Source organism: Nannospalax galili, unplaced genomic scaffold (genome assembly GCF_000622305.1).
Source record: "Nannospalax galili isolate Female #2095 unplaced genomic scaffold, S.galili_v1.0 scaffold589, whole genome shotgun sequence".
NCBI lineage: Eukaryota > Metazoa > Chordata > Mammalia > Rodentia > Spalacidae > Nannospalax > Nannospalax galili.
Window position 1 is genome coordinate 5,350,954 of NW_008360324.1, and position 13,788 is coordinate 5,364,741.

At 47.0% G+C, this 13,788-nt stretch overlaps 1 protein-coding gene across 1 annotated transcript in view; it reads left to right on the plus strand.

Annotated features, from left to right (window-relative positions):
* Cracr2a (calcium release activated channel regulator 2A) overlaps positions 1–13,788 on the plus strand; it is a 74,469-nt gene that overhangs the window by 36,670 nt on the left and 24,011 nt on the right. Inside the window, exons 7-10 of the mRNA XM_029559839.1 lie at positions 1,535–1,722; positions 5,990–6,061; positions 9,955–10,000; positions 12,147–12,253. Coding sequence (XP_029415699.1) covers positions 1,535–1,722; positions 5,990–6,061; positions 9,955–10,000; positions 12,147–12,253 — 413 coding nt within the window. The remainder of the gene's footprint in view (positions 1–1,534; positions 1,723–5,989; positions 6,062–9,954; positions 10,001–12,146; positions 12,254–13,788) is intronic.

Consider the following 13,788-nt stretch of genomic DNA (forward strand, 5'->3'; position numbering starts at 1 on the left):
GTGGTGATGATGATAATGTGATGGTGATGATGATGATGGTGGTGGTGATGGTGATGGTGATGATGATGATGATGGTGGTGATGGTGGTGGTGATGATGATGGTGATGATGGTGATGATGATGGTGTGATGGTGATGATGATGATGATGGTGGTGATGATGGTGTGGTGGTGATGATGATAATGTGATGGTGATGATGATAATGTGATGGTAATGATGATGATGATGGTGATGATGGTGATGATGGTGATGGTGGTGATGATGGTGTGGTGGTGATGATGATGGTGGTGATAGTGGTGATGGTGGTGATGATGGTGATGATATGGTGATGGTGATGGTATGATGGTGATGATGATAATGTGATGGTGATGATGATGATGATGGTGGTGATGGTGATGGTGATGATGATGATGATGTGGTGATGGTGGTGGTGATGATGATGGTGATGGTGGTGATGATGATAATGTGATGGTGATGATGATGATGAGATGATGATTATGATGGTGGTGGTGATGATGATGATGATGGTGATGATGATGGTGTGATGGTGATGATGATGATGGTGGTGGTGATGATGGTGATGGTGCTGATGATGATTACTGACCTTTCAGTCTGGACTTCTCTCTTTTCCACAGCAAGATTTGAACTCTGACATCTTCCAGCCATGTTCCCATTCTCCATTTACAGTTGTGCCTTGTCTTGCTCCTCCTTCAGCTCCTCACTGTTAAGCATTAAGTTCTTAGCAATTATATTTATCCCTCAAATGAACGATTGCCACTCTATTTAAGTATCACATGGTTGCCTGACCACACCAGAGCCTCTTGAGGGACTCAACACCTTCCTCCCCTCACTGGCCACATTCATTAACCACATTTATTATGATCTATTTGCCTGGTGTGAGTCTTCCTCTGGTGGGGCTTCGAAGACCTACAAAGCCTAGTCACCAGCCAAGAAAAGCTGAAGTTATCAAAATGCACATTTTTAAGTTGCTTTAGGGACACAAGAAAAGACACAGGATCAGTTTGACCTGGTTTAGTTTTTCCCTCTGAATTTTCAGGGACTATGGCAGCCAAACAAAACATTCTTTTAGTTGAAGGGAATTGGGCTCCTGTAGCTGAGGGAAGAAGAAAAATTGAATAAATAAAGTTCCTATCAGCATGCACCCTAAAGAAGGGTGGGTGGCTTTATGAAAACTGCCACTTAGCTCTTCTCTGTTCCCATTGAAGACTGAGGCAAAGAAATTGCCTTGGACGACAAAAAGGACTTAGATGAAGTCTCAAGCCCATGCGTCTTTGGGAGGGGAGATACAGACTGAAATTTCCATCGCTAGTATCCTATGGCATGAGACCATCCCAGGCCTATCTAACAGCCCCATGTGGAGATAGAAGGAATGGGATGACTTGTGAAAGTCCCTCCTCCCTGTAGAAGTTCCTCCTGGGAGGGAAGGAGCAAGTTTGAGGGCAGTGGGTTGTGGGGCAGTGACAGTTCCCACTCCGATCATCATCATCAGTCCTCTCTCCCCCACTTCTTTTGCAGTTGGAAGGCCAGTGCACAGCTCTGCATAACGACAAGCACGAAACCAAGGCTGAGAACACCAAGCTGAGACTCACCAACCAGGAGCTGGCCCGGGAGCTAGAGCGCACCTCCAGAGAGCTCCAGGAAACCCAGGAGCAGTTGGAGAGCCTCCAACAAGAGGCCCAGGAACTGCAGCAGGAGAAAGAGATGTGAGTCCTAGTCACTGCAGGGTGCTTTGCCTCCTGCTTCCTATGAGGAGGTCCCCTCCCAGAGACTTGTCTCCTGGCCTATGAAATGCAGAGTTGGGCTCCTTGCTCCCTGAGACTCTTCCCTCTCTCCTTCCCTCTCCTTTCCTTTCTTCAACAGTGCCTCACTATGTAGCCCAGGCTGGCCTTGAACTCCCTCCTTGCTTCAACCTCCTGAGTACTTGGATTACAGGCATGAACGTCACCTCCCTTCCTGATGCTCCCTGAGACATCTAACCCTCTTCAAGAATTCTGAGACTACTAAGCAAAGCACTGCTGGGCTAGGCATGACTTGGGGTTGACAAGAAGTAGCCCTGGTCTCCTGTCTTGGGAAATTTGTTATGCAATTAGAAAGACTTGCTATTCTACCCATGTAGGAGGCAGCCTGGGAAAAGGCCAAGAGAGCAGGTAGGTCTTGGGTGCCTGTGGTAGACTAGGGAACTAGAGCTTCAGATGGATGAGAGTAGAGAGGCTTTTGAGGTCAGCAGATCATGTGACTGATATGTGGCAGAGCCCTGGAACTGTCACCCCAGCCCTGGCCATTTTGTCCAGCATGTTACTCTGAGCAGACTATATAAGCCCATGAGGAAACCCCACACCTCTCAGGGCCTGACTTCTGTGTGTCACTTGTACTGTTCTTGGTGTCCCTCTGGTCACTGGGATGAGCCAGCTAGGCAGAGGCACCTGTGGCTGAAGGGCAGTCATTGAGCTTTGAAGCATCAGGTGTTTGAGCAAAAGACTCTGAGCTCAGGGCTCAGGGCCTCACTTGTTTATTTAGCCATTCTATTATTTTTGTATGTATGAGTGTTATAGCTACACATGTGTAAGTGCACTCATGTTATACAGTGCCCACAGAGGACAGAAGAGGGTGACAGAGCCCCTGAAACTGAAGTTACTGATGGTTGTTGGCCACCGTGTGGATGCTTGAATTTGAACCAAGGTCTTCTGCAAGAGCAGTCAGTGTTCTTAACTTCTGAGCCATCTCTCCAGCTCCTTAGCCATTCATTTATCCACATATCATTGACTTCCTCACCTGAAAAACACTTACTGCAAATGATTCCGTGCTAAGTACCATAAGCATGCCTCACTTGCTCTCACCCTTGTTCATCATGCTGTGTCCTTAAGTGGCTGGTGCTGTGATCATCATCTCTGATGGATAAATAAGGCTAGCAAAGTCCTGTATGCTAAGTGCTAATACATGTTGCTGACAACCCAGAGAATAGGAGCCAGGCACACCTGCACAGAGAGACCCCACCTCCCTTCATTCACTCATGTGCTCTTTGCTCCAGCGGGGTCATTGTGTGCCTGAGCTTAAAAAAGCATCAGGGAGCACCAGAGGTCTGATTTCCCAGCAAGGGACACTAGGATCAACCAGGGTTCACAACCAGGTGAAAGCCCTCCTCTGCGTATGTGACAGCAAGATTCTAGTACATAGACTGCAGCCAAAACGTTCCAGATGTTCCACTGCCATGTGGAGTCCCTTCCTTTGGGATGACTGCCTGTAAGGAGGAGGAAATGTGTTTGAGAGTTTCACCCTAGTAAGATATCTCTAGTTGTAAAACAAATAAATGACCCTCAAGTAGCTGGCTTAGAACAAAGCCCAACTCCCATCCAGGTGCTTGGATGGCCAGGCAGGACTACCACGTATTTCATTATAAACAGACAGACTCAGTTCCCCCTCACTGAGAGCAGGCAACAAGGCACAGATACTTGACTTTACAGACAAAATTGGGATTCAGGTGCTTCACGCTTCAAATCCAATCAAGCTCTCAAAGCCGCAAACATCTGAAGGCAGAAACATTAAGGCAGGGAATGGAAACTAACACAGCGTGGGGATCAGAAGCCTTTGAAAGTCTTACGTTAATTAACCAAGCCAGAAATGCAATCCCTGAAAAGACGGAGGGAAGAGGGTGAGGAGGAAGAGAGAAATAGGAGACCTGTTTGGGAGAGCTTGGAGCATCTTGTCGAACTATAGTGGACTCAAGACAGCCCTCCCACCCAGGGAGGCCAGGGATGATGCCCAGGAAGAGCCCTGAATGTTCTCTGGAGAAGAGTTTCAGACCAACACCACTGACAGCACCATAAAACTCCAATCCACTGCCTTTATTTCTTACTTAGGAAGAAACAGAGGCCCAGAGAGGTGTCACATAGGGCCAGAATAGGACCATAGCCTTCTGCTGCTGGTTTTCCTCTGTGTCCCTGGCAAGTGTCTCTCGATGCAATGATGCTTCAAAACTGATGGGAGGGGAGAGGGCGGAGATGGGAGGTAAACAGACTCAATCACTTATCAGCAAGAATTCCAAACAGACAAAATTAATTTTCCTATTCTCTGAAGACGCTGAAGGTAGGAAAACTAGATTTTAAAATGAGATAAAAGAGCTCCCAGGCAGCAAGATAACATAAAAATGAAGGTCAGCTGAAAAGCAAAGCCTCTGTGCTTATTTTTAATTAACTCTTATTTTGAAGATGTAGTCTATGACAAGGAGCTAAAGGATAGCTCTGCAAAAGGGGTCTGGCTCTTCCTGTGACCCCTGTCTCCTGTCACTCAGAAGCTACCAGCCCCAGCTTCCTGTGAATCCTTCTAGAGTCTGCTGTTCATGTGCAAACACATGCCCACGTGCATACACATGTATATGTACACACACATCCACACACAAATGCACACACACACACACACACACACACACACTTTCATTTCCTAAACAGCAATAATCCAGACACACTGTTCACTTTTCCTTTTGCAATTTTTCATTCGACAGTGTATTTGAGAATGTTCCATAGCTCATCTATTTCCCTGAGGGGAACTACAAACCTCCCACCAACCACTACAACAAAACCCATCAGATCCCTTCCTTCCTGGTCTATCACCCAGGGAGAGGCAGGTCCCCCAGATCAGAGGGACTTGAAAAGTCAGTCAAATAGCCAAGTGACTTTGATGCAAAATGCCCTTTGAGCTGGGCATGGTGACCTATGCCTTTAATCCCAGTATGTAGCTCTGTGAGATCTAGGTTAGCCTGGTCTACACAGTGAGTTCCAGGCCCACTGTGGCTACAAGGAGACCCTGTCTCAAAAAAATAAAAAAAAGTCCTGCAGTTAACACAAAAAGATATGTAATCAGATACATCTAAATATGCATACATATATATGTACATGTATCACCACAGATATGTGTTGACTAGACAAAAAACAGATAAACATGCATTTGAGTAAGTATGCCACACACATATGCGTCTGTTTTTGTGTTTCCTGGTCCTGTACACAGGGCCAGAGAACACCCAAAGGCCTTGAGACGTAGGTTTTTCAGTCAAACACTGAAGATGCAGACCTTGGCTCTCCAGTGAGCGGCTTGTCTTCAACGGGGGACAGGAGCAGGGGCTGAGCAGGGGCTGGGCAGGAGAACCACACAGCTGGTTACAGACCTGTCAGCAACCAGAGCCCAGACAGGAACAGGCAGGGCTGCCTGTGGCTTGCTAATCAGAGCAGAGTCCTACACAGGGGCTTGGGGACCCAGTGTAGATAATGGGAAATGCATTCTTTTCCCTTAAGTTGAAATTAAATATAATTGGTAATAAAATGTGAGGAATTTGCAGCTCTGCAGGAGCCAGCAAAGTTGTGTTTCTTAATTAGGATTGTCTGAACTGAACTTAGAATTTGATTCAGTTATGGTAGCCCAGTGACTTTGCAATTTTTCTATAAAGGAGGAAAAAGGAAAGAACACAGATACCTCTGAAGGAGGCATTGTTAGGCACTTGGCAGAGGGTCCCCAGGCTGGTGCTGTTGTTAACTCCTCCATGATGACACTGTGGGGTGGCAGAAGGATGACTAAGGTGACAGATTGATCAGGCTGCTGGATGCCCCCCAGCAGAGCCTGTTGTGCTGTGGAGATGGCGAACTCTGGATCCTTTATGGTAAGACTGAGGAACCATTTAGCTTCTGCTCTGAGGTTTGGAGAAAGAGGCAAAGATGAGGGAACTGTGGAGTTAATCAGGTTTCCCACTTCTGCCCACTTTTGCTTCATTCCTCCCTCCCTCCCTCCTCCCCTCTTCCCTCCCTCCCTCCTTCTCTCCCTCTCTCCCTTCCACCCTTCCTTTCCTTCTTTCCTTTTGTGAAAGGATGTCTGACAACCCTGCTGGTTTCCAGTAGGATGGTAGCTGAGATCCTCCTTCCCCTGTCCCCTGCCCATCTCCCCATGGCCATCATCACCCACCTGCTTTGTCTCCCCCTCACCCAGGGAAGTATACAGAGTGACAGAGAGTCTACAGCGGGAGAAGTCCAGCCTCCTGAAGCAGCTTGATTTCCTAAGGTAAGTCAATGCATCCCAGGTGCTTGAGTTGGAAAGACTGACTGGTCAGGGAGTCACTCCCAGCCTGCATACTGGAGCGACACTGATGCTGAGTGTGCCCACATTCCCCTCATCCCCAGTGCATGGTTTGGACTTCTGAGTACCACCTGCTAGAGGACATTGGGTTATTTATACAGGTGCCCACCTCCCTCTACAGTTTGTTCCTCTTTATGTCAGGCTCTGCCTCATCCATATGTTCTTCTGGTATGGGTCATGGTCTTTGCTCAAGCAAAGGAGTAGAACTGAATGGGGCAACTTACTCTCTGCTGAGTATACAATTCTACTTTTACCAAAAGTATTGAGTCGTCCAGTAGTGGTGAATGCCGAGTTAACTGAGAGAAAGTTGATATTAGAGAAACAAAGTCATTTGCCACAAGTGATGCAGAACTGAAATCCATGTCTGGCTGACTATTTTACCTCAGCCACGGAATGAGTAAATCAGTCACAAACAGGGCCAAGGAAGAAGTTTCTTTGGCCTTCTAAAACCCACTGAAATAAACTCAAATTCACTGGCCTGGAACATACAAACAAAAGCAAAATCAGAAGGGGAAGGTGCTGGTTCTGCCTGTGACATTTCCACAGCTGTTCCCACTGCCTGCTCCATGGCATCTTGGGGAACCGTGGTGACAGAGGGCTGCAGGCCCTCCTCCTTAAAGTACAAGTGGTTTTGAATCACTTCCGAGTGTGTTATGAAAGGTCTCGTGTCTGGTGTTGTGACAGCGAGGTGAAATCAGTATCTGGTATCTTTGGTGGTACCGGATTGAAAGAGCCACCACTGTTTAAGATGTGCTGTGCTCAGAATGAGACGAGCCAGGCATCTCCAGGAAGGGCGGCAGAAGGAGTTCTAGGTTGGGCAAGTCCACTGGCGAGAAGGCCTGTTGTACTCTTAGGAAGGCTGTAGGAATAGAACAAGATGTACAAAGACAAGGTTTGGCTTTCTTCTGTTGTACTTAGGAAAATGCAAATGGAAGGGCAGATCCAAAGAGAGTAAGTAGGAAAACATGGGCAAGACAGCGTTCCATGAATGGCCGGGGGGACCATCTTCTTAGAGGCTAGCATCTGTGCAGATGCACAGGCCTGAGCTCTGTCTGTGCCATGGTGTGGTTACTGAGCTTAAGCTAGGATGAGGGAAAGGGCATGGCAGATTTTCCCATCAGTGAAATCACCAAGAATCTAGGAGAGAGAGAATGGGGGGGAGTTGGGGGTGTGTGACATCAGAATGTAGGGGGTTGGTGAGACCATGACCATGGCTGGAGTGTGACACAGGAGGAGGGCTGCTGTCTAGCACAGGTCATGGCAAGTGAAACAGTTCCAGAGCCTTGGGTTAGGAACACTGGAGTGTGACACAGGAGGAGGGCTGCTGTCCTAGCACAGGTCATGGCAAGTGAAACAGTTCCAGAGCCTTGGGTTAGGAACATATGGTCTGCAGCAAGATTTGGTTCAAGACCGGGCACTGCCCCTAGTTGTCTGATGTAACTCAGGTAAGTGACTCAAGCAGTTGTCCTGATGCGTCTCCTCCATAACTCATGGGCTCTCTGGAGAACTGGATGGTATGTGTGAATGGAAATCTCAGCAGGGGGTCGTCTGGACACGTACAGTGTAGCATCTCTTTAACTGCTTCTGATACTCCCATCCAGAGAGGAAACTACACAGCATACTTTGCCATAAAGGGGTGACTTCCCAGGTCCACGGAATTCTCACTCAGGTTCAAGACTGCCAACTTGCTGCCCACCCAGCATGAGGGTCCTTCTGACATGAGACATTCACTTCACCACTCTTAGAGTTTTCCCTCCACACTCCACCCTTGGCCACCTGCAGATCACATATTGTTGGTCAGTGTTTTCAAGAATGGGAACATTTCAACCAGGGGCCTGCCTGAAATCGAATCCCATGGCTCACTATGTACGCAGCAGAGTGCCTGACCTAGTTATACCCAGTATATTATGGCAACACCCTGCACTATGATTATTGGTGCCTAACCACTGCTGAGCCTGTCCTTCCCCTTCAAAAGTATAGATTGGGTCACAGGCCGCTAGCCCACATTGTTACAGAATCCTACCTGGCCCCTCCTTCTACCCTCTTGCATTAATGAAAGAATCTTGCAGCCATTTGTGTTTACTGAATCCCACAGGCACTCCACACCCCCAGTCTGCTCACTTACCCACTTTACTCATTCATTCCCACCATCTGCATGTGTTCCCACTTCAGAGATGGCCAGAATAAGCACACAGAACTTGCTTGCTCTGTCACCAGTGCACACAGAGATGGCCAGAATGGCAACTCTCTGTGGCCAGTGCCCATGTCTTTGATTCCATGGATGTGGTGGGTGAGCCCCCCACCCCTGTGCTTCTAACAAAAGCTATCGTCGCATCATCCCTGTCACCAACCATGGTTCACAAACTTCCCTCCCCTCCTCCCACTTCAGAGATGGCCAGAATAAGCACACAGAACTAACTTGCTTGCTCTGTCACCAGTGCACACAGAGATGGCCAGAATGGCAACTCTCTGTGGCCAGTGCCCATGTCTTTGATTCCATGGATGTGGTGGGTGAGCCCCCCACCCCTGTGCTTCTAACAAAAGCTATCGTCGCATCATCCCTGTCACCAACCATGGTTCACAAACTTCCCTCCCCTCCTTCAGGTCTGCTTTTGCTTTCTCAAGGACTGTTCCAGTGCTTGGAGTCGCCCTTCTCCATGGTTACATCTCTCTTCTGGAGAGATCTACAGATGTACCGTAGTATTTCCTACCTAACTTCTCTTGTCCCATCTCCATCCAGCTGCCTCCCATGACTTCCAACCCATTCACAACAAAGTTTAAGAACATCTGTTGACTCTCTCATTCTGCATCTCTGTCTTCCCCTTCTCCATGCGCCATCCCAGCTTTCTCCCCAACCCAACAGTTCTGTCAGATCAGTCACTTAGGTCACCAACAATCGCTATCTCTTAAAAAATATCTATTCATTCTCAGGGCCCCACCTTTGTCTCTGGCAATTTATTCTTAGCAGGAGTTCCAGGGGGATCCTTTCAACGCTGAATCAGACCTTGGCACACTCTGCCACTCATTCTACCCCACCCCACCAATGGCCCCTATAGTTTCATGTCTCATTTGGACTGAATGAATCAAAGTTCTTACTGTAGCCCATGAGGCTATGAATGGGCAGGTCCTGACCCATCCCATTTATTGTTGTTTGACCTCATCTCTTTGAGTACCACATAGCCCTCCTTTCTGTTTCTTCCACACATAGTACACCCCCACCCCCATAGCTACCCAGCTCCCCTTCCCTCCCTCAGGTCTGCTCAGATATTCCCTCACCAGCCAGGCTTTCCATGCTTACTTGACTTCAAATGCCTGCACTCCCTAGCTTTTCTTTTCCTACTTCCCTGCTTTAGTTTTCAATAGCACTCATCCCCTGACTAACACATAAGCTCCCTGAGACCAGAACTTTGTGTCTGTTCAGCGTGGAGTCCCTGACACTGAACAACATTTGTCAAGCAATAATGTGTTCCAGGAGGTCTGTGAGCAAACACATGGATGCAGAAATGAAGGAACCTATCAGAGAAAGGGACCAGTAGCAACCCACAGGGAGACACGCCCCCCCATCCCCACCCCCTAAGTGCTCCCAGAGGGCAATATGTGTCACAAGACCATTCAGTCTTCTCCCCCTGCCTCTGAGCTGATTTACGCAGGAACTTTCCTCTGTCCTTAGCCACATACCTAAAGAAAGCGAGTCTACTCCATCCTTGGACCTTCCGTAGGAGGCTTTCCCTTACACCTATCTGACTGACTAATTGGATGCCAGTGGATCTGTCAACTGCAGATTCTGTGTTTGAAGCACTTCCTTTTACTATCCACAGGGAAAGAAACAAACACCTTCGGGATGAACGAGATATAAGCTTTCAGGTAACTGACCAGTGCTTCTTTGGGACCGGGGTCAGAGGGGTCCAGTGGTGACAATCAGCTCCAAACAGTCCTGACACTTAGAGTTGTGCTTGGACCGCTCTGTGTGGGCACAGTGAAGACAAAAAGTAAAAATGAAAGCTACAGCTAGGTAACGGCCTGTGGATTTTCCATGAAGGAAAACACCTTCCTCTTGGCACAATCAGACTCAAATATTGGGAGGGGGATGCACATTTCTTGGGTGCAGAAGTGAAGTGATAGTTCCATCCATGAGATGGTGCAGTTAAAATGTCATTATCGCTTGATGTCAAAATGCTCATTTTGTTGTTTCATTTAAATTTTCCTATCTCTGGATCAAAATTTTACATCTTTACACTGTCAGGGAGCAATGTTAAATAGCACATGTCATGATTTACATAGCTGATTTTATGAACTTTTTTTTTTCTACCCTACATAGACCCCTCTTCTCCTGTATCTGAGTATTGTGCTATAGATTTTCTCAAACAGCACATGTACAGGACTTCACTGTGGGACACACTAAAGAGAATTTGGGGTTCTCCACACTCTTCCTCATCTTCTCCTTTACATAGGAGCCATAGGATGATCTTAAGGGGAGAAAAAAATGGGGACAGGTTTGACTCATGTGACCTCTTAATTATAAGATTATCATGTCATGAACTTACGTGTCCCTGGGCAAGGCATTAGCCTCTATGGTTTACAATCCCATCTGTCACATGAGGAAAAGTAATTCCTGTCCTGGTTCATCCAGATTGTAAGACTTTTGAGAGAGAAAAAAAAATCTTGGAAATAGAGTGATGTGTGCTACCGCCTTGGCTGAGCAGTAACCTAAATATGGTCAGCCTCAGAGAGTTAGCATGCCCTGAATTAGGCTCAGCCTGGTTTATGCTGCCATCTTGAGGGACCTTGTTACGCCACCATTTGTTTGATGTCACCAACCAGTGGCAAACATCTCAGCCGTCCACCCACCTGTGTATGTTATGAAAGCAAGTTTTAAGCTTATACATGTTTGTTTGGTGATGGTAATGGTTATAATTAGAAGAATAACAGATTTTAAAAAATATTTTATTGTTTTTATTTTATGTGTATGAGTATATTGCCTGCACATGTGTGAGTGCACCTGTGCAATGCCGTGGAAGTCAGAAGAGGGTGTCAGATTCCCCTGGAACTGGAGTTAAGGATGGTTTATAGCTGCCATGTGGGTGCTGGGAATTGAACCTGGGACCTCTGCAAGAGCAGTCAGTGCTCTTAACTGCTGAGCCATCTCTCCAGCCCCTCATCACTGATTTTTTTTTTAACCTCCAACCAAATGTCATCCTAATCCCTTTCCCCTCACCTCTCTTTACCTGCCAAACTCATTCTGTTTTAAAGGGGATGGGGAGTGAAGAACACCAGTGAGGAATCAAAGAAAAGGAGATAAAGTCCCGTTGATACTGAATAATAATCAAAGATTCTCCTCAAATCATTAAAGCCATGCCCGCGCGGTGCTGGGAACACAGCAGCTCCTCCTCCTCTCATTATGGGTCCTCTGGAAGCAGGGGATGGCTGATTAATGAGGAACTCTTTCTCTGATCGACTCCCCCTCATCTCCTGGAAGACATCTCTTCTGGGACCAGGGCGAAGGTTCTGAGCCCTGATTCCACAGATGACCTGAGATAGCTTAGGCTGGTGTGGGAATGATGGACAGTACCCTGGGCTAACTGACCTTCTAGGCTGGCCCTTATCTCATAACTCAGGGGCCTAGAGATAGAGGGGATTTAAACTACAAAGAAGTATGTGACTTAAAGTGATTTAAAGCTTAAAGAAGCTTTTCATGCTGTGAGGATTTTCCTATGCATTAAATATCTATGTCCTCTTCTTTGACCTCTTGCAAATTATCAGCATTCTTGCAAAGAATAACACAAGAGGCCCCAGGCACTATATTTGTATTGGTTCCTTTGGTTGGATTATTAGAAAGGACATGGAAGCCTTCCAGTGAGTGGGGGGGGCGGCAATGGCAAAACAGCACGGCGAGTGACTGTGAATAGAGAGACCAGACCTACTTGTCCACTTTAGAGCCCTGTCTAGAGCCTTGCCTCATTTCTGCTCAGTGAAGGCGGCATGGATCTTAGGGCACATTGTGTTTCTGCAGAAAGATAAAGTAACCAAGGCAAACACAGCTGCTTCCAAGGCAAGTTGGAAGCAGAGATCTGGCTCTGTAATCGGCAAATATGTGGATGGCAGAGGGATGCTCAGGAGGTAAGTTGCCACTCCCCATTCTTCCATTCATTCATCTCCATCTCTTGGGAGCTAGCTCTCGGCCTACAATTAATGGTCCTTTGGGATGTGGCCCTAGTGGGAAGGCTGAGGTCAGACACACTCATTTGCCTTGAATCTTGAAGGATGTGGTCCTCTCTGCTATGGCATCCACGCTGCAAGGAGACTATACAGAGCAATGGTCTAGGACAGTCTCTGAGGCCACCCTGCCCTGGTCTAGGCCTCAGAGAAGGCCTGAAGTGTGCTGTAAATGAATTCAGGAGGAGAGGGAGAAAGAAGAGGAGGAAGAGGGGAAGAAGAGAAGAAAGGAGGTAGGTGAAGGAGGTGGAGGAGGAAGATGAGGAAGAGGAGAAAGGTGAAGAGGGGGAGGAGAAGGAAGAGAGGGCCAAGGGACTGATGGATGGTGTGGCTGGCCAGTATTCTGTTTCTGCTAAACGCTTGGTTTTCCTAGAATGTGGTTATATTGATTATGAACTTAATTAAAATGTCATATGTAGTCCCCACTCGCTGAAATCTTTTAGAGATGAGATTTGGTCTTGCGATTGGCAGTTCCAATGACTCACATTTAACTTACTCAAAGAACATGGTTTTTTGCTGCTGGACAGTGCATGAATTGAGTTTTGAGTGCTTAAAGGATTGGCATTCATACAGACTAGCCAGTCCCCTTCCCCCTCCTCTTTTGAGTAGATACTTCATCCATATGGATAGTCACAGAGAGAAGTAAGCTAAACCCACAACGATCAGAATGGGGGGGTGCTTGCACACATAGGAAACCCTGAAGGCTGCAAGCAGGAGCTGAAAAAATTTGTAAAGGGAAAGTGACTTTGGGGATGTAAATCAGCTCATCAGGGAAGCTCTGGGCTCTGAACATCATGAATTCACTCTCTCAGTATCTCAGTAATGAGGTACAATTTGGGAGCCAAATTTCTACAATGGTAGGTGGCCTGTTGGTTTCTTAGAACTCAACATATTCATCAGTTGAGTGATTCAACAGGCATTTACTGATTACCTACTTTTTCAAGTTCTGTGAAGGTTCCAAAGATAAATTAGACATGGGTCCCACTATGACTCTCCACTACATAATCCTCATTTAATAGATACATATCGAGTGGCCACTATGCACGAGGTACCGAGCCGTGGCCTGGATATGCAGTGGTGTGCACAATAGATCCTTCTCTGTTTCATGGACTTGCAGTCGAGCAGAAGAGACAGAAAATAACCCACTAAGCAACAAATTGTGCACTCTGAATTCCGGTATAGATTTTGGCAGATACAGCCACTTTCTCTACTGCTGGCAGAAAGCATTTGGTGGCAAAACCGAAATGAACTTAGACTCTCCAGGCAGAAACCATTACTGAAAGTCAACAGTGCTTGAGACATTCCCAAATAAAAAGCTTTTTACCAAGAAATGCTTCACTTTAGGGCCTGCTTAAATGACAACTATTTCTTTTCTAGCTGCAAAGCCTCTGGAGAAACATGTGGAGTGTGTGTGTGTGTGTGTGTGTGTGTGTGTGTGT